At 37.8% G+C, this 21,725-nt stretch overlaps 2 protein-coding genes and 36 non-coding genes across 39 annotated transcripts; 12 read left to right on the forward strand and 26 right to left on the reverse strand.

Moving 5' to 3' along the window:
- Positions 1-495: 495 nt before the first annotated feature.
- Positions 496-2,311, forward strand: LOC123471340. Its single transcript, XM_045172583.1, has 7 exons — positions 496-546; positions 618-757; positions 883-947; positions 1,005-1,406; positions 1,478-1,716; positions 1,776-1,950; positions 2,016-2,311. The coding sequence occupies exons 1-7, from the start codon at positions 496-498 to the stop codon at positions 2,309-2,311; spliced, it is 1,368 nt and encodes a 455-aa protein (XP_045028518.1).
- An 860-nt stretch (positions 2,312-3,171) lies between these two features.
- LOC123471265 lies at positions 3,172-4,925 on the forward strand. 2 transcript variants are annotated; one of them, XR_006645565.1, is made up of 9 exons: positions 3,174-3,339; positions 3,408-3,495; positions 3,566-3,741; positions 3,814-3,928; positions 4,007-4,189; positions 4,256-4,387; positions 4,447-4,648; positions 4,707-4,827; positions 4,896-4,925. XR_006645565.1 is itself a non-coding variant. In XM_045172387.1 (4 exons), exons 1-4 carry the CDS (start codon positions 3,173-3,175, stop codon positions 3,878-3,880), a joined length of 498 nt encoding a protein of 165 aa, XP_045028322.1. In that variant the 5' UTR covers position 3,172; the 3' UTR covers positions 3,881-3,933. The 2 variants fall into 2 exon arrangements, 1 of the variants encoding a protein (XP_045028322.1); XM_045172387.1 differs by lacking the exons at positions 4,007-4,189; positions 4,256-4,387; positions 4,447-4,648; positions 4,707-4,827; positions 4,896-4,925 and having other exon boundaries at positions 3,172-3,339; positions 3,814-3,933.
- Positions 4,926-5,894: 969 nt separating this feature from the next.
- Positions 5,895-5,966, forward strand: Trnaq-uug. The gene has a single exon. It is a non-coding gene; the product is annotated as a tRNA-Gln (tRNA).
- A 99-nt stretch (positions 5,967-6,065) lies between these two features.
- On the forward strand, positions 6,066-6,137 carry Trnap-cgg. The gene has a single exon. It is a non-coding gene; the product is annotated as a tRNA-Pro (tRNA).
- A 389-nt stretch (positions 6,138-6,526) lies between these two features.
- On the reverse strand, positions 6,527-6,599 carry Trnar-ucg. The gene has a single exon. It is a non-coding gene; the product is annotated as a tRNA-Arg (tRNA).
- A 101-nt stretch (positions 6,600-6,700) lies between these two features.
- Trnal-aag lies at positions 6,701-6,782 on the reverse strand. The gene has a single exon. It is a non-coding gene; the product is annotated as a tRNA-Leu (tRNA).
- A 349-nt stretch (positions 6,783-7,131) lies between these two features.
- On the reverse strand, positions 7,132-7,203 carry Trnap-ugg. Its single transcript has one exon. It is a non-coding gene; the product is annotated as a tRNA-Pro (tRNA).
- Positions 7,204-7,343: 140 nt separating this feature from the next.
- Positions 7,344-7,450, reverse strand: Trnay-gua. The gene is made up of 2 exons: positions 7,414-7,450; positions 7,344-7,379 (listed from the first exon to the last, which is right to left on the reverse strand). It is a non-coding gene; the product is annotated as a tRNA-Tyr (tRNA).
- Positions 7,451-8,075: 625 nt separating this feature from the next.
- On the forward strand, positions 8,076-8,147 carry Trnaq-uug. The gene has a single exon. It is a non-coding gene; the product is annotated as a tRNA-Gln (tRNA).
- A 99-nt stretch (positions 8,148-8,246) lies between these two features.
- Positions 8,247-8,318, forward strand: Trnas-cga. Its single transcript has one exon. It is a non-coding gene; the product is annotated as a tRNA-Ser (tRNA).
- A 390-nt stretch (positions 8,319-8,708) lies between these two features.
- Trnar-ucg lies at positions 8,709-8,781 on the reverse strand. Its single transcript has one exon. It is a non-coding gene; the product is annotated as a tRNA-Arg (tRNA).
- A 101-nt stretch (positions 8,782-8,882) lies between these two features.
- On the reverse strand, positions 8,883-8,964 carry Trnal-aag. Its single transcript has one exon. It is a non-coding gene; the product is annotated as a tRNA-Leu (tRNA).
- Positions 8,965-9,313: 349 nt separating this feature from the next.
- Trnap-ugg lies at positions 9,314-9,385 on the reverse strand. The gene has a single exon. It is a non-coding gene; the product is annotated as a tRNA-Pro (tRNA).
- Positions 9,386-10,428: 1,043 nt separating this feature from the next.
- On the forward strand, positions 10,429-10,500 carry Trnap-cgg. The gene has a single exon. It is a non-coding gene; the product is annotated as a tRNA-Pro (tRNA).
- Positions 10,501-10,889: 389 nt separating this feature from the next.
- On the reverse strand, positions 10,890-10,962 carry Trnar-ucg. Its single transcript has one exon. It is a non-coding gene; the product is annotated as a tRNA-Arg (tRNA).
- Positions 10,963-11,063: 101 nt separating this feature from the next.
- Positions 11,064-11,145, reverse strand: Trnal-aag. Its single transcript has one exon. It is a non-coding gene; the product is annotated as a tRNA-Leu (tRNA).
- A 349-nt stretch (positions 11,146-11,494) lies between these two features.
- Positions 11,495-11,566, reverse strand: Trnap-ugg. Its single transcript has one exon. It is a non-coding gene; the product is annotated as a tRNA-Pro (tRNA).
- Positions 11,567-11,706: 140 nt separating this feature from the next.
- Positions 11,707-11,813, reverse strand: Trnay-gua. Its single transcript has 2 exons — positions 11,777-11,813; positions 11,707-11,742 (listed from the first exon to the last, which is right to left on the reverse strand). It is a non-coding gene; the product is annotated as a tRNA-Tyr (tRNA).
- A 796-nt stretch (positions 11,814-12,609) lies between these two features.
- On the forward strand, positions 12,610-12,681 carry Trnap-cgg. The gene has a single exon. It is a non-coding gene; the product is annotated as a tRNA-Pro (tRNA).
- Positions 12,682-13,070: 389 nt separating this feature from the next.
- Trnar-ucg lies at positions 13,071-13,143 on the reverse strand. The gene has a single exon. It is a non-coding gene; the product is annotated as a tRNA-Arg (tRNA).
- A 101-nt stretch (positions 13,144-13,244) lies between these two features.
- On the reverse strand, positions 13,245-13,326 carry Trnal-aag. Its single transcript has one exon. It is a non-coding gene; the product is annotated as a tRNA-Leu (tRNA).
- A 349-nt stretch (positions 13,327-13,675) lies between these two features.
- Positions 13,676-13,747, reverse strand: Trnap-ugg. The gene has a single exon. It is a non-coding gene; the product is annotated as a tRNA-Pro (tRNA).
- A 140-nt stretch (positions 13,748-13,887) lies between these two features.
- On the reverse strand, positions 13,888-13,994 carry Trnay-gua. The gene is made up of 2 exons: positions 13,958-13,994; positions 13,888-13,923 (listed from the first exon to the last, which is right to left on the reverse strand). It is a non-coding gene; the product is annotated as a tRNA-Tyr (tRNA).
- A 799-nt stretch (positions 13,995-14,793) lies between these two features.
- On the forward strand, positions 14,794-14,865 carry Trnap-cgg. The gene has a single exon. It is a non-coding gene; the product is annotated as a tRNA-Pro (tRNA).
- Positions 14,866-15,254: 389 nt separating this feature from the next.
- Trnar-ucg lies at positions 15,255-15,327 on the reverse strand. The gene has a single exon. It is a non-coding gene; the product is annotated as a tRNA-Arg (tRNA).
- Positions 15,328-15,428: 101 nt separating this feature from the next.
- Trnal-aag lies at positions 15,429-15,510 on the reverse strand. The gene has a single exon. It is a non-coding gene; the product is annotated as a tRNA-Leu (tRNA).
- Positions 15,511-15,859: 349 nt separating this feature from the next.
- Trnap-ugg lies at positions 15,860-15,931 on the reverse strand. The gene has a single exon. It is a non-coding gene; the product is annotated as a tRNA-Pro (tRNA).
- A 140-nt stretch (positions 15,932-16,071) lies between these two features.
- Positions 16,072-16,178, reverse strand: Trnay-gua. The gene is made up of 2 exons: positions 16,142-16,178; positions 16,072-16,107 (listed from the first exon to the last, which is right to left on the reverse strand). It is a non-coding gene; the product is annotated as a tRNA-Tyr (tRNA).
- Positions 16,179-16,973: 795 nt separating this feature from the next.
- On the forward strand, positions 16,974-17,045 carry Trnap-cgg. Its single transcript has one exon. It is a non-coding gene; the product is annotated as a tRNA-Pro (tRNA).
- A 389-nt stretch (positions 17,046-17,434) lies between these two features.
- Trnar-ucg lies at positions 17,435-17,507 on the reverse strand. The gene has a single exon. It is a non-coding gene; the product is annotated as a tRNA-Arg (tRNA).
- A 101-nt stretch (positions 17,508-17,608) lies between these two features.
- Positions 17,609-17,690, reverse strand: Trnal-aag. Its single transcript has one exon. It is a non-coding gene; the product is annotated as a tRNA-Leu (tRNA).
- Positions 17,691-18,039: 349 nt separating this feature from the next.
- Trnap-ugg lies at positions 18,040-18,111 on the reverse strand. The gene has a single exon. It is a non-coding gene; the product is annotated as a tRNA-Pro (tRNA).
- Positions 18,112-19,154: 1,043 nt separating this feature from the next.
- Positions 19,155-19,226, forward strand: Trnap-cgg. The gene has a single exon. It is a non-coding gene; the product is annotated as a tRNA-Pro (tRNA).
- Positions 19,227-19,615: 389 nt separating this feature from the next.
- Trnar-ucg lies at positions 19,616-19,688 on the reverse strand. The gene has a single exon. It is a non-coding gene; the product is annotated as a tRNA-Arg (tRNA).
- Positions 19,689-19,789: 101 nt separating this feature from the next.
- Positions 19,790-19,871, reverse strand: Trnal-aag. Its single transcript has one exon. It is a non-coding gene; the product is annotated as a tRNA-Leu (tRNA).
- Positions 19,872-20,220: 349 nt separating this feature from the next.
- Trnap-ugg lies at positions 20,221-20,292 on the reverse strand. The gene has a single exon. It is a non-coding gene; the product is annotated as a tRNA-Pro (tRNA).
- A 140-nt stretch (positions 20,293-20,432) lies between these two features.
- Trnay-gua lies at positions 20,433-20,539 on the reverse strand. The gene is made up of 2 exons: positions 20,503-20,539; positions 20,433-20,468 (listed from the first exon to the last, which is right to left on the reverse strand). It is a non-coding gene; the product is annotated as a tRNA-Tyr (tRNA).
- Positions 20,540-21,335: 796 nt separating this feature from the next.
- On the forward strand, positions 21,336-21,407 carry Trnap-cgg. The gene has a single exon. It is a non-coding gene; the product is annotated as a tRNA-Pro (tRNA).
- Positions 21,408-21,725: the final 318 nt, after the last annotated feature.

The raw sequence follows: 21,725 nt of genomic DNA on the forward strand, positions 1-21,725 counted from the left end.
AATTTCTTCGTCGGTCAACATTGTAGCTAATATATGTTTAGGCCAGTGTGTATTACAGATTACGTTTGAGCAAGGCCTACTGAATGTTTACGGCCTGTAAACTTGTAAATCCTTGTAACTTATAATCCTTTCTGATCACGGTTGATCAGAGCAATTATAAGAAGAGGGAGGATACAACGACACCATCTGGCGCTCGATTGTGCCCGCATGCAAAAAAATACCTATAAATCTACAATTAATGAATGAAGGCCTACCGTTACAGGATTAGTTTATTACACACCCGCATGCATAATAGTCCTGCTCATTACCTAACTTCACTACTTCGTTCATTTCGTGCATTCAACCTAAGGGATCACACATCAACTTTTAAGTAAGTTCTTGAAATTTCTCTAGTTTTTTAGTTTTTATTATAGGAATAAATTGGATTGATGTTTTAATTGTTGTTCTGTTAGTTATTTATATTTCATTTCGTAAAAGGTTAAGGAACGGACGAAAATGGCATATCAAACAACAAAGAGTGGAACGTGTTATCCCTCAGAAGAACAAGTAATTTAATTTTAATTTGAGCTGGTAGTTAATTGTTTTTAACATGTTGGACTGTTTTGGTTTTTTCTCAGGAAAGCCAGAATTTTGTTTGCTATCCGAACTGGAAGGGGATATATAGTGATATTGGTACTCCTGCCAGTGCTCTTCAAGCGCCATTAAATTATCACGTTGTTCTTACAACAGAACCTGATGCAGATGGAGGCGTGCAGACGTTTGTTTACAAAGTTCCAGAAACCTGGATGGACGTCAACCTTGCATACTTTTTATATCCCTCGCCTGGATTTAATGTAAACGGTGTAAAACCATGGAATTGGGGAGACATAAGTTTTAAAAAAGGCGTTTTCCTGAAACTTCCTATGTGGAATACGACGTAGTCGATTTGTTAACGGAAACCGGCCCAGGTAATTCATTTTTCAAAATCTTTTTCGTGCTTTTTTTTAGTTTGTTTCTTTCATCAGTGCCAAATTTCGACGCCATAAGACAGATGGAAGGCGCTCAAGTCCAAGTAGAACAAGACGAGATATCTAATACGAGACGACGGATATCGACGAGACTAGAAGACGAGATATCTAACTCAAGACGGTTATCAAATAAACGAACATCTTCCGAAGAAAAAAATTATGAAAACCATCCTGGCATTTCACAGCTAGTAAATTTGTCAGGTGACGAAGAATCGGAATGGGAAGGTCAAGCTGAATCGCATCCAAAGGCAGGATCATCGAAGGTAGCGAAGCGAATTTGTGGCCCTGCTGAATTAGGTAACAAAAGTGTTCCAGATTCTCCTAATTCTACCCCCGAGGAGGATTATGATCATCAATTGTCACCTATTAAGTTATCAATGAAGGAAGCCTCTGCAACAGGTACTTCCAATATTTCAACGTTAAATTTTTAATTTATTTAATTTTCTAATATTTTCTATTTTGTTTAATAGAGGAAAATGGAGAAGCAGAATCTCGTTATCAACAAAAAGTCCTACAGGCTTTACGTTCAATTTTGGATGTACTGAAATCTATGCGAAATGAAAAGGCATCGTGCGAAACTGTGATGAAGGATAACATGGAACACTTCAAAAAAGTAGTAAAGTCACAGCTTTCCTTGCCAATCCTAGTTCCAGAGGAAGTAGCTGTTCTCAACGCTGCTCTATGTGACATGGAGCTTTCCATCTCTCTGGTATGTACTATTAGTAAAATGTAAAACTTATATTTGTGTCAAACATCATTTTCTTGTAGTGTGCTGTTCAGATTCATAATCTGAGAACATTGGGGTCGAAAAACCAAATCGCCAAAGCAGTCTTACTAGCGATTTTTAGCAGATCTCTTTGCTCTAAGATCCAATGGAAGAAACGAGGCAAAGATTTAAGATTTGCATTTGGCCACTTGATAAATTTGAATGCAGTTTTTGGAGGTTATCATATAATAAAGATTAAGTGAAAAATATTTATTAATCTCTTAACTTTATCCTACCTCTAGTTGTCATTAATAGCGTACTGGCAATTCACAAGCGACCCTCCCTGCCTATGTCAATGATGACCGAAGTTATTCAAAAAGCTCGGAGATTTATTGGGTACGAATACAGCCAGTCCATAACTAAGTCCGCGTGTGCAGCGGCAACTGAAAACCAAGTTGATGACGATGATGCAGCAATAACTAAAGCTGACAAGGAAACGATCATGGCTATCGACCAACGGATGGTGCAGTTGAATAAAGCTCTTATTGAGTACGATGCGCAACACGAGCAGCCCCCCAAAAAACGTAACTCTGTGTAATTTCTTTTCTGTAAAATTCCACATTATCATGTGATTCTTTCGTAAGAGAAGAAAATTTTGTGAGAAAAAAATAAAAGAGATCAATTGTTCAATTTCATCCCTAACACACATTTAATAACTGAAAAGAATTTACCAATTTTTTATTTTTACCTGGTTATTTCTCATTCTTTGGAAGCATACATGAAACATGAGTTTGATTCATGTAAAAATTTAAAACATGGGATAAACTCGTTCTTTGACTTACTACGATTTAATTGAAAATGAAGCTTAAAAGAAAATAGCATTAATCAACAAAAAGAAACAAGGTTTACCTATATGTACATTTAGGATATTTAGAAGTATTTTTGTTTTTATTTTGCCTCATCGCCTCATAAGCCGCAATGATAACAATGTTAATAACTGAATCTAACTTTTTTAACTTCTTATTTATTTTGAAGAATATATCTGTCAAATGATTTGTTTTTTTCATATTTTTGGTTTAGTGCGCTGTATAGTTATATGCTGATTAGTCCCATTCGGCGTGCTTGTTGTTGACGTTGGCAATTTTCAACAGTCGTCTGCTGTAGTTTTTGTCAGTTAAACCAGAGTTGTCGCCAATTGATAGCTGTCAGAATCCTTGATTATATTCTATTCAAGGTTATTTTCATGGTGAAAGTTTTCTTCGTAAATGTGTTAGTTGTGTTTCTTTTAATGTTCTAAACGACTGTCGTTTGTCATTTGTTTTCAAATGAATAATTATGTTTGTGACGCAGACGATATGTTTTCTTTTCTAAGAAACTTGTTGTAGACATCTGTTTTGTCCTTAATTAGGAAAGGTAAGAATTGTTGTTTTTGTGCTAGAACAAATATTTTTATATAATTATGTTTATTATTATAGGTATGTTGACTGAAAAGGAGTTTTTCACTAGAGGAGCTGGGTATATCGGAAGCCCCTGTGTAGTTGAGCTTATGGAACTGGCTATCTGGTTATTTCTTGCGAGAAGTTTGGGAAGATTGGCTGCTTCTGGAAGTGATAGCATTCAGTTAAGGTAAGAATTGTTTGTTTTTTCTGTGAGAACAAATGTTTTTTTACATAATTCTGCTTCTGTTCTTTCAGCCGAGTAATAAAAGAAATAACCTTAACATTGCCAAGGAATAAGTCATTGGAAAGAATAATTCACTATACAGTAGCGAAGAAGTTAAAGGTAATTTTTAGTCAAAGCGTTTTGATGTGACACGACGAGAAGAATAATTCTCTATTTTGAAAATATCTAGGCGAAGAAGTTAAATCTCAAGAACAGAGCTAAGAAACGCCCAATTGATAATTCTCCTAGCAAAGATTCATCAAGTAGTTCATTCAGGGCTGATAAAGAGAAGTCAAAGTTGCAGAAGGAGCTGTTGTCTCTGCAGTCGAGCTTATGTCTCAAGTTGAGTCAGCCTACAAAGAAAGGGTAAGATCCCATTGTAGATTCTTCTTGAACAGTACGGAATAATTATTCTTAAATCATTGTTTATTTTTCCAGGCCAGTTAAAACGTACACCAAGCAAGTAGAAAAGTTAGAGTTGCACGTTCATGAGTACACACTCTAAGTGGAAGAGCTCAACAGCATATTATCGACATCAGCAGCCACAAAACTCGTTTGTATACTTTTAGACAACGGTTAATTTACAATTTGTTAAAGGAAAATGATCACAATAAATTTATTTGGTCAACAGGAAAACATTGAACCAAGGAAGTTCGATAGCTGAAATTCAGGTACGAAAATATCAGCTATTTGAAGACCAACTCAGCTCAAGCCAAATCAATTCGAACATCTGCGTCGTCGCTTTGAAGACAAAGAACGCATCCAAGTACGAACATGCCTGCACTTTTCTTACCGAAGAGATCGAAGAAATCAGGTAGGACTTATAAATTTCCCCTTCGATTTGATGAAAACGGTTCGTGATTCATTTCCTATTTGTTAGGCGCAAATTTCACATCCAGGTTACATAACTGAAAAACAGATCAGCGCTTTGATTTCCAAATGCTCAGGTTTGGAGAAGAGGACGTCACGTCTACAGAGTGAGGTAGACGTTCTCATTATCGATTTGGAGAAGGTAATTAATCAAAACACTAAAATAAGCGAAGTTTTATAATTGAAACTTGATTAATCCAGGCTAATAGCACCACCGCAAGCAACTTGAGCTCATCAACATTGAATTCAAATTCAAGTTGGATGAGATTGAGCTGACTGTCCTTTACTACGCTTCCAAGAGAGATAATCGTAACAAGGCGACAGATTTCCCATTTGACTCACGAACTGGACAAAACTTGCGAACTGAAAGATCAGCTTACCCGTGAAAACAAGAAATTGGGCGGTAAGTTCATATTTTCCGAGTTTCACTTGTTATTTTCTGACAATATTTCCTTTACTAGATGAGAACGCTGAGCTTAAGAGCCAGTATTCTGAACTCAACTGCAGATTCCATGAGTTAGATATTGAATATCGCCGTCTAGAAAATGAACGTGAAAAGTTGGCATACAAAGAAATTCAGAGGTTGTACGTATATTGACATAAAATGATTTAGATAATTTGATTAACAATTCTTTTTTTATAACATTCAGGCTCGTAAAGGTGAAGAATATCGCGTTCAACTCATGGAATTGCAGCTGAGATGAACGAATCCATCTCGATATGGAACACTTACCGATAAGGAGGAAGAGCTCAAGTCTATTAAGTAATTCGACGTTGCAATTTAAAACAACATATCGAGCAATCCCTGCAAATTGTCGTAAATTTTTAGGCAACTATCCAATTATCTGGTTTTTTGCATATTATCAGTTTCTACTCTTGATATGTTGTATCGAAATATGGCAAAGTTTTCATTTTGTATAACGTAAAGGAAAACAATAAATATCTTGAGATTTATTTGTATCAAATCTGCTTTCGACCTCAGCGTAAGTTCTATCGTATTAATTTTAGATCAAATTGTTGAATTTATTTTTAAAGCATTTAAAGATGGACTTGGAATGCAATTGTGTGTCAATTGCAATTTGAATTGTAAACGCAGTCGATTTACTGTTTTAATACCGTCTAAAAACCGAAACAACAGCGTTAAATCTCGGTTAATAATCAAAATTGTCGTATGCATTTTAGACGCTTTTTGCATCGATTTGATGGATTTAAAACGAAAATTCGAACGAAAAACTTTTACTCGGGTAGGGCGTAACAAGCCCCTTCTTAAAGAATCCATCTTAAAGAAACGCATCCAGATTGCATTTGGGTACGTCTGAACCTTAGAGGTAAAATGGTTGTGCCGTGTTCGGGGGTTTAGAGTGAAAAAACCTTGTAGTCCTAGATAGCGGATTATTTATACTCTCTTATTATTTAAGCAAACAGCAATTTAACTCGAAAATCAAAGTTGTTGAAACAATTCCTAGTGAACTAAATTGTCTTTGGTCTCCATTGAAGAAACAATTCTAAATGTGTCAGTAAGCACTACTGTTTGTATTGAAAATTAAATGCTTTCATATTTAAAATGTTTAGCAGTTGTTTTCTACCATCCAAATGGTCGTGAGGCGTAATAGAATTTTTGCATTTTGACGTAGGCGAGCTGAAAACAAGGTTCCATGGTGTAATGGTTATCACATCAGACTTTGACTCTGATAATCTGAGTTCGATTCTCAGTGGAACCTCTAATTTTTAACAGTTTCACCCTTGTAAGGCCATTCAGTTTTGATGATAAGTAACAATGAATACTTTTTTATTATACGCGACTTATAAAACGCGTGAAAGGCTCATTGGTCTAGTAGTATGATACTTGCTTCGGGTGTAAGTGATCCCGGGTTCAATTCCCGGATGGGTCCGCGTTTTCTAAAATTTAAACTACTAGATTTACAAGTGATGTTCTTCTTTTTAATGAAAGATAAGAACGACGGTCAGCCGAGATCAAAGAAGAAACCAAAGTTCTATCTGTGCTAGTTCAGCAGGATTAAAATATGCCTAGCCGTTGCGTTTAGAAACCATCGTTGGGAGTGTCAAAGAAAACATCGAATGTTAAAGTCTTTGTAATGACCACCTTCCGAAGTACTTCTTTAACTCCCACCTTGGTATATGCCCTTGAAACATCGCATACAATTAGGAGCTAATTCAGGGGATAGTCAGGTAATAGCTCGATGGTAGTATTGTAGAATATATTTCTATTGCCATCAGGGTTGTATCATCAATTTACTAAAAGTGACTATAAATATATAACTGATCGTAGCAGGACTCGAACCTGCAATCTTCGGATCCGAAGTCCGACGCCTTATCCATTAGGCCACACGACCATATTGTTGTTGTTGCATGAATTATTGAAATTTAAATTATCATGCCATGGTTCGCTCAAACATAATCTTTAAAGATAAGTTCTGTGTAGATTTGTAATGAATGGCAGCGATGGGATTCGAACCCACGCCTCCGAAGAGACTGGTGCCTTAAACCAGCGCCTTAGACCGCTCGGCCACGCTACCCTACTGATTCGGCAAACAGATGTTTCCCGGTGCGAAAAAAACGAAAATAAGTCTCCAATTACAACACGTGAATCAATCTGGTAGATTGGTTAGTAGCTTGGTTTGGTATTATCGTTGGACATGTAAATTATTCATTTTGTTTAACCTCTAGAGAGGTTCTTTAAGTTACAAATGGTTTAATTTACTTATTTTAAGGAACACAGAAAGCCAATGGTAAAGATTCATTAACTCGTTTTCAGAGAAATTCAAGACATATGGAAAAGTGTATCTACGGACAATAATCGATGATGCAAGTTTTCACATTTAAGTCACATGAATGATATTTCTATAATCGGTTTGGATTAACATTGGGCTCATCCGGGATTTGAACCCGGGGCCTCCTACACCCAAAGCAGGAATCATACCACTAGACCAATGAGCCACACATATTACAGACTATGTGTTGAGTTTAATTTTTAGTGTCTTGTAGCTTCTGACGTCATATTGGCCATCTTTAGCTGTAGCTGATCTCTCCTCACATTTCGAATCATTTATAGTTAGAAACATATATGGTCAATCCATTCCTTCGAGCCGGATTTGAACCAGCGACCTATGGATAACTTATTATTTAATGCTAATACTGTTTTCGATTCTACAGTCCACCGCTCTACCAACTGAGCTATCGAAGGATGTTATTGATGGGCGGAAAATGTCAAATGTATATGTCTTTACATGAACGCGTCTAGAACACCATTAAGCATTGCGTAATATGACAAGGAACTTGAGAGGTTGGGTCGCAATCCGTCTTAAACATATTTGGCTGTTGGTTAAGCCGGGGATGAATTTTTCTCTTAAAACTCTTTTCCCTTTTTTTAACTGCGTCCACAGGGGCACTTTTGCTACGCCTTACTAGGGCGTAACAAGCCCCTTCTTAAAGAATCCATCTTAAAGAAACGCATCCAGATTGCATTTGGGTACGTCTGAACCTTAGAGGTAAAATGGTTGTGCCGTGTTCGGGGGTTTAGAGTGAAAAAACCTTGTAGTCCTAGATAGCGGATTATTTATACTCTCTTATTATTTAAGCAAACAGCAATTTAACTCGAAAATCAAAGTTGTTGAAACAATTCCTAGTGAACTAAATTGTCTTTGGTCTCCATTGAAGAAACAATTCTAAATGTGTCAGTAAGCACTACTGTTTGTATTGAAAATTAAATGCTTTCATATTTAAAATGTTTAGCAGTTGTTTTCTACCATCCAAATGGTCGTGAGGCGTAATAGAATTTTTCCATTTTGACGTAGGCGAGCCGAAAACAAGGTTCCATGGTGTAATGGTTATCACATCAGACTTTGACTCTGATAATCTGAGTTCGATTCTCAGTGGAACCTCTAATTTTTAACAGTTTCACCCTTGTAAGGCCATTCAGTTTTGATGATAAGTAACAATGAATACTTTTTTATTATACGTGACTTATAAAACGCGTGAAAGGCTCATTGGTCTAGTAGTATGATACTTGCTTCGAGTGTAAGTGATCCCGGGTTCAATTCCCGGATGGGCCCGCGTTTTCTAAAATTTAAACTACTAGATTTACAAGTGATGTTCTTCTTTTTAATGAAAGATAAGAACGACGGTCAGCCGAGATCAAAGAAGAAACCAAAGTTCTATCTGTGCTAGTTCAGCAGGATTAAAATATGCCTAGCCGTTGCGTTTAGAAACCATCGTTGGGAGTGTCAAAGAAAACATCGAATGTTAAAGTCTTTGTAATGACCACCTTCCGAAGTACTTCTTTAACTCCCACCTTGGTATATGCCCTTGAAACATCGCATACAATTAGGAGCTAATTCAGGGGTATAGTCAGGTAATAGCTCGATGGTAGTATTGTAGAATATATTTCTATTGCCATCAGGGTTGTATCATCAATTTACTAAAAGTGACTATAAATATATAACTGATCGTAGCAGGACTCGAACCTGCAATCTTCGGATCCGAAGTCCGACGCCTTATCCATTAGGCCACACGACCATATTGTTGTTGTTGCATGAATTATTGAAATTTAAATTATCATGCCATGGTTCGCTCAAACATAATCGTTAAAGATAAGTTCTGTGTAGATTTGTAATGAATGGCAGCGATGGGATTCGAACCCACGCCTCCGAAGAGACTGGTGCCTTAAACCAGCGCCTTAGACCGCTCGGCCACGCTACCCTACTGATTCGGCAAACAGATGTTTCCCGGTGCGAAAAAAACGAAAATAAGTCTCCAATTACAACACGTGAATCAATCTGGTAGATTGGTTAGTAGCTTGGTTTGGTATTATCGTTGGACATGTAAATTATTCATTTTGTTTAACCTCTAGAGAGGTTCTTTAAGTTACAAATGGTTTAATTTACTTATTTTAAGGAACACAGAAAGCCAATGGTAAAGATTCATTAACTCGTTTTCAGAGAAATTCAAGACATATGGAAAAGTGTATCTACGGACAATAATCGATGATGCAAGTTTTCACATTTAAGTCACATGAATGATATTTCTATAATCGGTTTGGATTAACATTGGGCTCATCCGGGATTTGAACCCGGGGCCTCCTACACCCAAAGCAGGAATCATACCACTAGACCAATGAGCCACACATATTACAGACTATGTGTTGAGTTTAATTTTTAGTGTCTTGTAGCTTCTGACGTCATATTGGCTATCTTTAGCTGTAGCTGATCTCTCCTCACATTTCGAATCATTTATAGTTAGAAACATATATGGTCAATCCATTCCTTCGAGCCGGATTTGAACTAGCGACCTATGGATAACTTATTATTTAATGCTAATACTGTTTTCGATTCTACAGTCCACCGCTCTACCAACTGAGCTATCGAAGGATGTTATTGATGGGCGGAAAATGTCAAATGTATATGTCTTTACATGAACGCGTCTAGAACACCATTAAGCATTGCGTAATATGACAAGGAACTTGAGAGGTTGGGTCGCAATCCGTCTTAAACATATTTGGCTGTTGGTTAAGCCGGGGATGAATTTTTCTCTTAAAACTCTTTTCCCTTTTTTAAGCTGCGTCCACAGGGGCACTTTTGCTACGCCTTACTAGGGCGTAACAAGCCCCTTCTTAAAGAATCCATCTTAAAGAAACGCATCCAGATTGCATTTGGGTACGTCTGAACCTTAGAGGTAAAATGGTTGTGCCGTGTTCGGGGGTTTAGAGTGAAAAAACCTTGTAGTCCTAGATAGCGGATTATTTATACTCTCTTATTATTTAAGCAAACAGCAATTTAACTCGAAAATCAAAGTTGTTGAAACAATTCCTAGTGAACTAAATTGTCTTTGGTCTCCATTGAAGAAACAATTCTAAATGTGTCAGTAAGCACTACTGTTTGTATTGAAAATTAAATGCTTTCATATTTAAAATGTTTAGCAGTTGTTTTCTACCATCCAAATGGTCGTGAGGCGTAATAGAATTTTTGCATTTTGACGTAGGCGAGCTGAAAACAAGGTTCCACGGTGTAATGGTTATCACATCAGACTTTGACTCTGATAATCTGAGTTCGATTCTCAGTGGAACCTCTAATTTTTAACAGTTTCACCCTTGTAAGGCCATTCAGTTTTGATGATAAGTAACAATGAATACTTTTTTATTATACGCGACTTATAAAACGCGTGAAAGGCTCATTGGTCTAGTAGTATGATACTTGCTTCGGGTGTAAGTGATCCCGGGTTCAATTCCCGGATGGGCCCGCGTTTTCTAAAATTTAAACTACTAGATTTACAAGTGATGTTCTTCTTTTTAATGAAAGATAAGAACGACGGTCAGCTGAGATCAAAGAAGAAACCAAAGTTCTATCTGTGCTAGTTCAGCAGGATTAAAATATGCCTAGCCGTTGCGTTTAGAAACCATCGTTGGGAGTGTCAAAGAAAACATCGAATGTTAAAGTCTTTGTAATGACCACCTTCCGAAGTACTTCTTTAACTCCCACCTTGGTATATGCCCTTGAAACATCGCATACAATTAGGAGCTAATTCAGGGGATAGTCAGGTAATAGCTCGATGGTAGTATTGTAGAATATATTTCTATTGCCATCAGGGTTGTATCATCAATTTACTAAAAGTGACTGTAAATATATAACTGATCGTAGCAGGACTCGAACCTGCAATCTTCGGATCCGAAGTCCGACGCCTTATCCATTAGGCCACACGACCATATTGTTGTTGTTGCATGAATTATTGAAATTTAAATTATCATGCCATGGTTCGCTCAAACATAATCTTTAAAGATAAGTTCTGTGTAGATTTGTAATGAATGGCAGCGATGGGATTCGAACCCACGCCTCCGAAGAGACTGGTGCCTTAAACCAGCGCCTTAGACCGCTCGGCCACGCTACCCTACTGATTCGGCAAACAGATGTTTCCCGGTGCGAAAAAAACGAAAATAAGTCTCCAATTACAACACGTGAATCAATCTGGTAGATTGGTTAGTAGCTTGGTTTGGTATTATCGTTGGACATGTAAATTATTCATTTTGTTTAACCTCTAGAGAGGTTCTTTAAGTTACAAATGGTTTAATTTACTTATTTTAAGGAACACAGAAAGCCAATGGTAAAGATTCATTAACTCGTTTTCAGAGAAATTCAAGACATATGGAAAAGTGTATCTACGGACAATAATCGATGATGCAAGTTTTCACATTTAAGTCACATGAATGATATTTCTATAATCGGTTTGGATTAACATTGGGCTCATCCGGGATTTGAACCCGGGGCCTCCTACACCCAAAGCAGGAATCATACCACTAGACCAATGAGCCACACATATTACAGACTATGTGTTGAGTTTAATTTTTAGTGTCTTGTAGCTTCTGACGTCATATTGGCCATCTTTAGCTGTAGCTGATCTCTCCTCACATTTCGAATCATTTATAGTTAGAAACATATGTGGTCAATCCATTCCTTCGAGCCGGATTTGAACCAGCGACCTATGGATAACTTATTATTTAATGCTAATACTGTTTTCGATTCTACAGTCCACCGCTCTACCAACTGAGCTATCGAAGGATGTTATTGATGGGCGGAAAATGTCAAATGTATATGTCTTTACATGAACGCGTCTAGAACACCATTAAGCATTGCGTAATATGACAAGGAACTTGAGAGGTTGGGTCGCAATCCGTCTTAAACATATTTGGCTGTTGGTTAAGCCGGGGATGAATTTTTCTCTTAAAACTCTTTTCCCTTTTTTAAGCTGCGTCCACAGGGGCACTTTTGCTACGCCTTACTAGGGCGTAACAAGCCCCTTCTTAAAGAATCCATCTTAAAGAAACGCATCCAGATTGCATTTGGGTACGTCTGAACCTTAGAGGTAAAATGGTTGTGCCGTGTTCGGGGGTTTAGAGTGAAAAAACCTTGTAGTCCTAGATAGCGGATTATTTATACTCTCTTATTATTTAAGCAAACAGCAATTTAACTCGAAAATCAAAGTTGTTGAAACAATTCCTAGTGAACTAAATTGTCTTTGGTCTCCATTGAAGAAACAATTCTAAATGTGTCAGTAAGCACTACTGTTTGTATTGAAAATTAAATGCTTTCATATTTAAAATGTTTAGCAGTTGTTTTCTACCATCCAAATGGTCGTGAGGCGTAATAGAATTTTTGCATTTTGACGTAGGCGAGCTGAAAACAAGGTTCCACGGTGTAATGGTTATCACATCAGACTTTGACTCTGATAATCTGAGTTCGATTCTCAGTGGAACCTCTAATTTTTAACAGTTTCACCCTTGTAAGGCCATTCAGTTTTGATGATAAGTAACAATGAATACTTTTTTATTATACGCGACTTATAAAACGCGTGAAAGGCTCATTGGTCTAGTAGTATGATACTTGCTTCGGGTGTAAGTGATCCCGGGTTCAATTCCCGGATGGGCCCGCGTTTTCTAAAATTTAAACTACTAGATTTACAAGTGATGTTCTTCTTTTTAATGAAAGATAAGAACGACGGTCAGCTGAGATCAAAGAAGAAACCAAAGTTCTATCTGTGCTAGTTCAGCAGGATTAAAATATGCCTAGCCGTTGCGTTTAGAAACCATCGTTGGGAGTGTCAAAGAAAACATCGAATGTTAAAGTCTTTGTAATGACCACCTTCCGAAGTACTTCTTTAACTCCCACCTTGGTATATGCCCTTGAAACATCGCATACAATTAGGAGCTAATTCAGGGGATAGTCAGGTAATAGCTCGATGGTAGTATTGTAGAATATATTTCTATTGCCATCAGGGTTGTATCATCAATTTACTAAAAGTGACTGTAAATATATAACTGATCGTAGCAGGACTCGAACCTGCAATCTTCGGATCCGAAGTCCGACGCCTTATCCATTAGGCCACACGACCATATTGTTGTTGTTGCATGAATTATTGAAATTTAAATTATCATGCCATGGTTCGCTCAAACATAATCTTTAAAGATAAGTTCTGTGTAGATTTGTAATGAATGGCAGCGATGGGATTCGAACCCACGCCTCCGAAGAGACTGGTGCCTTAAACCAGCGCCTTAGACCGCTCGGCCACGCTACCCTACTGATTCGGCAAACAGATGTTTCCCGGTGCGAAAAAAACGAAAATAAGTCTCCAATTACAACACGTGAATCAATCTGGTAGATTGGTTAGTAGCTTGGTTTGGTATTATCGTTGGACATGTAAATTATTCATTTTGTTTAACCTCTAGAGAGGTTCTTTAAGTTACAAATGGTTTAATTTACTTATTTTAAGGAACACAGAAAGCCAATGGTAAAGATTCATTAACTCGTTTTCAGAGAAATTCAAGACATATGGAAAAGTGTATCTACGGACAATAATCGATGATGCAAGTTTTCACATTTAAGTCACATGAATGATATTTCTATAATCGGTTTGGATTAACATTGGGCTCATCCGGGATTTGAACCCGGGGCCTCCTACACCCAAAGCAGGAATCATACCACTAGACCAATGAGCCACACATATTACAGACTATGTGTTGAGTTTAATTTTTAGTGTCTTGTAGCTTCTGACGTCATATTGGCCATCTTTAGCTGTAGCTGATCTCTCCTCACATTTCGAATCATTTATAGTTAGAAACATATGTGGTCAATCCATTCCTTCGAGCCGGATTTGAACCAGCGACCTATGGATAACTTATTATTTAATGCTAATACTGTTTTCGATTCTACAGTCCACCGCTCTACCAACTGAGCTATCGAAGGATGTTATTGATGGGCGGAAAATGTCAAATGTATATGTCTTTACATGAACGCGTCTAGAACACCATTAAGCATTGCGTAATATGACAAGGAACTTGAGAGGTTGGGTCGCAATCCGTCTTAAACATATTTGGCTGTTGGTTAAGCCGGGGATGAATTTTTCTCTTAAAACTCTTTTCCCTTTTTTAAGCTGCGTCCACAGGGGCACTTTTGCTACGCCTTACTAGGGCGTAACAAGCCCCTTCTTAAAGAATCCATCTTAAAGAAACGCATCCAGATTGCATTTGGGTACGTCTGAACCTTAGAGGTAAAAGGTTGGTTGTGCCGTGTTCGGGGGTTTAGAGTGAAAAAACCTTGTAGTCCTAGATAGCGGATTATTTATACTCTCTTATTATTTAAGCAAACAGCAATTTAACTCGAAAATCAAAGTTGTTGAAACAATTCCTAGTGAACTAAATTGTCTTTGGTCTCCATTGAAGAAACAATTCTAAATGTGTCAGTAAGCACTACTGTTTGTATTGAAAATTAAATGCTTTCATATTTAAAATGTTTAGCAGTTGTTTTCTACCATCCAAATGGTCGTGAGGCGTAATAGAATTTTTGCATTTTGACGTAGGCGAGCTGAAAACAAGGTTCCACGGTGTAATGGTTATCACATCAGACTTTGACTCTGATAATCTGAGTTCGATTCTCAGTGGAACCTCTAATTTTTAACAGTTTCACCCTTGTAAGGCCATTCAGTTTTGATGATAAGTAACAATGAATACTTTTTTATTATACGCGACTTATAAAACGCGTGAAAGGCTCATTGGTCTAGTAGTATGATACTTGCTTCGGGTGTAAGTGATCCCGGGTTCAATTCCCGGATGGGCCCGCGTTTTCTAAAATTTAAACTACTAGATTTACAAGTGATGTTCTTCTTTTTAATGAAAGATAAGAACGACGGTCAGCTGAGATCAAAGAAGAAACCAAAGTTCTATCTGTGCTAGTTCAGCAGGATTAAAATATGCCTAGCCGTTGCGTTTAGAAACCATCGTTGGGAGTGTCAAAGAAAACATCGAATGTTAAAGTCTTTGTAATGACCACCTTCCGAAGTACTTCTTTAACTCCCACCTTGGTATATGCCCTTGAAACATCGCATACAATTAGGAGCTAATTCAGGGGATAGTCAGGTAATAGCTCGATGGTAGTATTGTAGAATATATTTCTATTGCCATCAGGGTTGTATCATCAATTTACTAAAAGTGACTGTAAATATATAACTGATCGTAGCAGGACTCGAACCTGCAATCTTCGGATCCGAAGTCCGACGCCTTATCCATTAGGCCACACGACCATATTGTTGTTGTTGCATGAATTATTGAAATTTAAATTATCATGCCATGGTTCGCTCAAACATAATCTTTAAAGATAAGTTCTGTGTAGATTTGTAATGAATGGCAGCGATGGGATTCGAACCCACGCCTCCGAAGAGACTGGTGCCTTAAACCAGCGCCTTAGACCGCTCGGCCACGCTACCCTACTGATTCGGCAAACAGATGTTTCCCGGTGCGAAAAAAACGAAAATAAGTCTCCAATTACAACACGTGAATCAATCTGGTAGATTGGTTAGTAGCTTGGTTTGGTATTATCGTTGGACATGTAAATTATTCATTTTGTTTAACCTCTAGAGAGGTTCTTTAAGTTACAAATGGTTTAATTTACTTATTTTAAGGAACACAGAAAGCCAATGGTAAAGATTCATTAACTCGTTTTCAGAGAAATTCAAGACATATGGAAAAGTGTATCTACGGACAATAATCGATGATGCAAGTTTTCACATTTAAGTCACATGAATGATATTTCTATAATCGGTTTGGATTAACATTGGGCTCATCCGGGATTTGAACCCGGGGCCTCCTACACCCAAAGCAGGAATCATACCACTAGACCAATGAGCCACACATATTACAGACTATGTGTTGAGTTTAATTTTTAGTGTCTTGTAGCTTCTGACGTCATATTGGCCATCTTTAGCTGTAGCTGATCTCTCCTCACATTTCGAATCATTTATAGTTAGAAACATATGTGGTCAATCCATTCCTTCGAGCCGGATTTGAACCAGCGACCTATGGATAACTTATTATTTAATGCTAATACTGTTTTCGATTCTACAGTCCACCGCTCTACCAACTGAGCTATCGAAGGATGTTATTGATGGGCGGAAAATGTCAAATGTATATGTCTTTACATGAACGCGTCTAGAACACCATTAAGCATTGCGTAATATGACAAGGAACTTGAGAGGTTGGGTCGCAATCCGTCTTAAACATATTTGGCTGTTGGTTAAGCCGGGGATGAATTTTTCTCTTAAAACTCTTTTCCCTTTTTTAGCTGCGTCCACAGGGGCACTTTTGCTACGCCTTACTAGGGCGTAACAAGCCCCTTCTTAAAGAATCCATCTTAAAGAAACGCATCCAGATTGCATTTGGGTACGTCTGAACCTTAGAGGTAAAATGGTTGTGCCGTGTTCGGGGGTTTAGAGTGAAAAAACCTTGTAGTCCTAGATAGCGGATTATTTATACTCTCTTATTATTTAAGCAAACAGCAATTTAACTCGAAAATCAAAGTTGTTGAAACAATTCCTAGTGAACTAAATTGTCTTTGGTCTCCATTGAAGAAACAATTCTAAATGTGTCAGTAAGCACTACTGTTTGTATTGAAAATTAAATGCTTTCATATTTAAAATGTTTAGCAGTTGTTTTCTACCATCCAAATGGTCGTGAGGCGTAATAGAATTTTTGCATTTTGACGTAGGCGAGCTGAAAACAAGGTTCCACGGTGTAATGGTTATCACATCAGACTTTGACTCTGATAATCTGAGTTCGATTCTCAGTGGAACCTCTAATTTTTAACAGTTTCACCCTTGTAAGGCCATTCAGTTTTGATGATAAGTAACAATGAATACTTTTTTATTATACGCGACTTATAAAACGCGTGAAAGGCTCATTGGTCTAGTAGTATGATACTTGCTTCGGGTGTAAGTGATCCCGGGTTCAATTCCCGGATGGGCCCGCGTTTTCTAAAATTTAAACTACTAGATTTACAAGTGATGTTCTTCTTTTTAATGAAAGATAAGAACGACGGTCAGCTGAGATCAAAGAAGAAACCAAAGTTCTATCTGTGCTAGTTCAGCAGGATTAAAATATGCCTAGCCGTTGCGTTTAGAAACCATCGTTGGGAGTGTCAAAGAAAACATCGAATGTTAAAGTCTTTGTAATGACCACCTTCCGAAGTACTTCTTTAACTCCCACCTTGGTATATGCCCTTGAAACATCGCATACAATTAGGAGCTAATTCAGGGGATAGTCAGGTAATAGCTCGATGGTAGTATTGTAGAATATATTTCTATTGCCATCAGGGTTGTATCATCAATTTACTAAAAGTGACTGTAAATATATAACTGATCGTAGCAGGACTCGAACCTGCAATCTTCGGATCCGAAGTCCGACGCCTTATCCATTAGGCCACACGACCATATTGTTGTTGTTGCATGAATTATTGAAATTTAAATTATCATGCCATGGTTCGCTCAAACATAATCTTTAAAGATAAGTTCTGTGTAGATTTGTAATGAATGGCAGCGATGGGATTCGAACCCACGCCTCCGAAGAGACTGGTGCCTTAAACCAGCGCCTTAGACCGCTCGGCCACGCTACCCTACTGATTCGGCAAACAGATGTTTCCCGGTGCGAAAAAAACGAAAATAAGTCTCCAATTACAACACGTGAATCAATCTGGTAGATTGGTTAGTAGCTTGGTTTGGTATTATCGTTGGACATGTAAATTATTCATTTTGTTTAACCTCTAGAGAGGTTCTTTAAGTTACAAATGGTTTAATTTACTTATTTTAAGGAACACAGAAAGCCAATGGTAAAGATTCATTAACTCGTTTTCAGAGAAATTCAAGACATATGGAAAAGTGTATCTACGGACAATAATCGATGATGCAAGTTTTCACATTTAAGTCACATGAATGATATTTCTATAATCGGTTTGGATTAACATTGGGCTCATCCGGGATTTGAACCCGGGGCCTCCTACACCCAAAGCAGGAATCATACCACTAGACCAATGAGCCACACATATTACAGACTATGTGTTGAGTTTAATTTTTAGTGTCTTGTAGCTTCTGACGTCATATTGGCCATCTTTAGCTGTAGCTGATCTCTCCTCACATTTCGAATCATTTATAGTTAGAAACATATGTGGTCAATCCATTCCTTCGAGCCAGATTTGAACCAGCGACCTATGGATAACTTATTATTTAATGCTAATACTGTTTTCGATTCTACAGTCCACCGCTCTACCAACTGAGCTATCGAAGGATGTTATTGATGGGCGGAAAATGTCAAATGTATATGTCTTTACATGAACGCGTCTAGAACACCATTAAGCATTGCGTAATATGACAAGGAACTTGAGAGGTTGGGTCGCAATCCGTCTTAAACATATTTGGCTGTTGGTTAAGCCGGGGATGAATTTTTCTCTTAAAACTCTTTTCCCTTTTTTAAGCTGCGTCCACAGGGGCACTTTTGCTACGCCTTACTAGGGCGTAACAAGCCCCTTCTTAAAGAATCCATCTTAAAGAAACGCATCCAGATTGCATTTGGGTACGTCTGAACCTTAGAGGTAAAATGGTTGTGCCGTGTTCGGGGGTTTAGAGTGAAAAAACCTTGTAGTCCTAGATAGCGGATTATTTATACTCTCTTATTATTTAAGCAAACAGCAATTTAACTCGAAAATCAAAGTTGTTGAAACAATTCCTAGTGAACTAAATTGTCTTTGGTCTCCATTGAAGAAACAATTCTAAATGTGTCAGTAAGCACTACTGTTTGTATTGAAAATTAAATGCTTTCATATTTAAAATGTTTAGCAGTTGTTTTCTACCATCCAAATGGTCGTGAGGCGTAATAGAATTTTTGCATTTTGACGTAGGCGAGCTGAAAACAAGGTTCCACGGTGTAATGGTTATCACATCAGACTTTGACTCTGATAATCTGAGTTCGATTCTCAGTGGAACCTCTAATTTTTAACAGTTTCACCCTTGTAAGGCCATTCAGTTTTGATGATAAGTAACAATGAATACTTTTTTATTATACGCGACTTATAAAACGCGTGAAAGGCTCATTGGTCTAGTAGTATGATACTTGCTTCGGGTGTAAGTGATCCCGGGTTCAATTCCCGGATGGGCCCGCGTTTTCTAAAATTTAAACTACTAGATTTACAAGTGATGTTCTTCTTTTTAATGAAAGATAAGAACGACGGTCAGCTGAGATCAAAGAAGAAACCAAAGTTCTATCTGTGCTAGTTCAGCAGGATTAAAATATGCCTAGCCGTTGCGTTTAGAAACCATCGTTGGGAGTGTCAAAGAAAACATCGAATGTTAAAGTCTTTGTAATGACCACCTTCCGAAGTACTTCTTTAACTCCCACCTTGGTATATGCCCTTGAAACATCGCATACAATTAGGAGCTAATTCAGGGGATAGTCAGGTAATAGCTCGATGGTAGTATTGTAGAATATATTTCTATTGCCATCAGGGTTGTATCATCAATTTACTAAAAGTGACTGTAAATATATAACTGATCGTAGCAGGACTCGAACCTGCAATCTTCGGATCCGAAGTCCGACGCCTTATCCATTAGGCCACACGACCATATTGTTGTTGTTGCATGAATTATTGAAATTTAAATTATCATGCCATGGTTCGCTCAAACATAATCTTTAAAGATAAGTTCTGTGTAGATTTGTAATGAATGGCAGCGATGGGATTCGAACCCACGCCTCCGAAGAGACTGGTGCCTTAAACCAGCGCCTTAGACCGCTCGGCCACGCTACCCTACTGATTCGGCAAACAGATGTTTCCCGGTGCGAAAAAAACGAAAATAAGTCTCCAATTACAACACGTGAATCAATCTGGTAGATTGGTTAGTAGCTTGGTTTGGTATTATCGTTGGACATGTAAATTATTCATTTTGTTTAACCTCTAGAGAGGTTCTTTAAGTTACAAATGGTTTAATTTACTTATTTTAAGGAACACAGAAAGCCAATGGTAAAGATTCATTAACTCGTTTTCAGAGAAATTCAAGACATATGGAAAAGTGTATCTACGGACAATAATCGATGATGCAAGTTTTCACATTTAAGTCACATGAATGATATTTCTATAATCGGTTTGGATTAACATTGGGCTCATCCGGGATTTGAACCCGGGGCCTCCTACACCCAAAGCAGGAATCATACCACTAGACCAATGAGCCACACATATTACAGACTATGTGTTGAGTTTAATTTTTAGTGTCTTGTAGCTTCTGACGTCATATTGGCCATCTTTAGCTGTAGCTGATCTCTCCTCACATTTCGAATCATTTATAGTTAGAAACATATGTGGTCAATCCATTCCTTCGAGCCGGATTTGAACCAGCGACCTATGGATAACTTATTATTTAATGCTAATACTGTTTTCGATTCTACAGTCCACCGCTCTACCAACTGAGCTATCGAAGGATGTTATTGATGGGCGGAAAATGTCAAATGTATATGTCTTTACATGAACGCGTCTAGAACACCATTAAGCATTGCGTAATATGACAAGGAACTTGAGAGGTTGGGTCGCAATCCGTCTTAAACATATTTGGCTGTTGGTTAAGCCGGGGATGAATTTTTCTCTTAAAACTCTTTTCCCTTTTTTAAGCTGCGTCCACAGGGGCACTTTTGCTACGCCTTACTAGGGCGTAACAAGCCCCTTCTTAAAGAATCCATCTTAAAGAAACGCATCCAGATTGCATTTGGGTACGTCTGAACCTTAGAGGTAAAATGGTTGTGCCGTGTTCGGGGGTTTAGAGTGAAAAAACCTTGTAGTCCTAGATAGCGGATTATTTATACTCTCTTATTATTTAAGCAAACAGCAATTTAACTCGAAAATCAAAGTTGTTGAAACAATTCCTAGTGAACTAAATTGTCTTTGGTCTCCATTGAAGAAACAATTCTAAATGTGTCAGTAAGCACTACTGTTTGTATTGAAAATTAAATGCTTTCATATTTAAAATGTTTAGCAGTTGTTTTCTACCATCCAAATGGTCGTGAGGCGTAATAGAATTTTTGCATTTTGACGTAGGCGAGCTGAAAACAAGGTTCCACGGTGTAATGGTTATCACATCAGACTTTGACTCTGATAATCTGAGTTCGATTCTCAGTGGAACCTCTAATTTTTAACAGTTTCACCCTTGTAAGGCCATTCAGTTTTGATGATAAGTAACAATGAATACTTTTTTATTATACGCGACTTATAAAACGCGTGAAAGGCTCATTGGTCTAGTAGTATGATACTTGCTTCGGGTGTAAGTGATCCCGGGTTCAATTCCCGGATGGGCCCGCGTTTTCTAAAATTTAAACTACTAGATTTACAAGTGATGTTCTTCTTTTTAATGAAAGATAAGAACGACGGTCAGCTGAGATCAAAGAAGAAACCAAAGTTCTATCTGTGCTAGTTCAGCAGGATTAAAATATGCCTAGCCGTTGCGTTTAGAAACCATCGTTGGGAGTGTCAAAGAAAACATCGAATGTTAAAGTCTTTGTAATGACCACCTTCCGAAGTACTTCTTTAACTCCCACCTTGGTATATGCCCTTGAAACATCGCATACAATTAGGAGCTAATTCAGGGGATAGTCAGGTAATAGCTCGATGGTAGTA

Source organism: Daphnia magna, linkage group LG4 (genome assembly GCF_020631705.1).
Source record: "Daphnia magna isolate NIES linkage group LG4, ASM2063170v1.1, whole genome shotgun sequence".
In the NCBI taxonomy this organism is placed as follows: domain Eukaryota; kingdom Metazoa; phylum Arthropoda; class Branchiopoda; order Diplostraca; family Daphniidae; genus Daphnia; species Daphnia magna.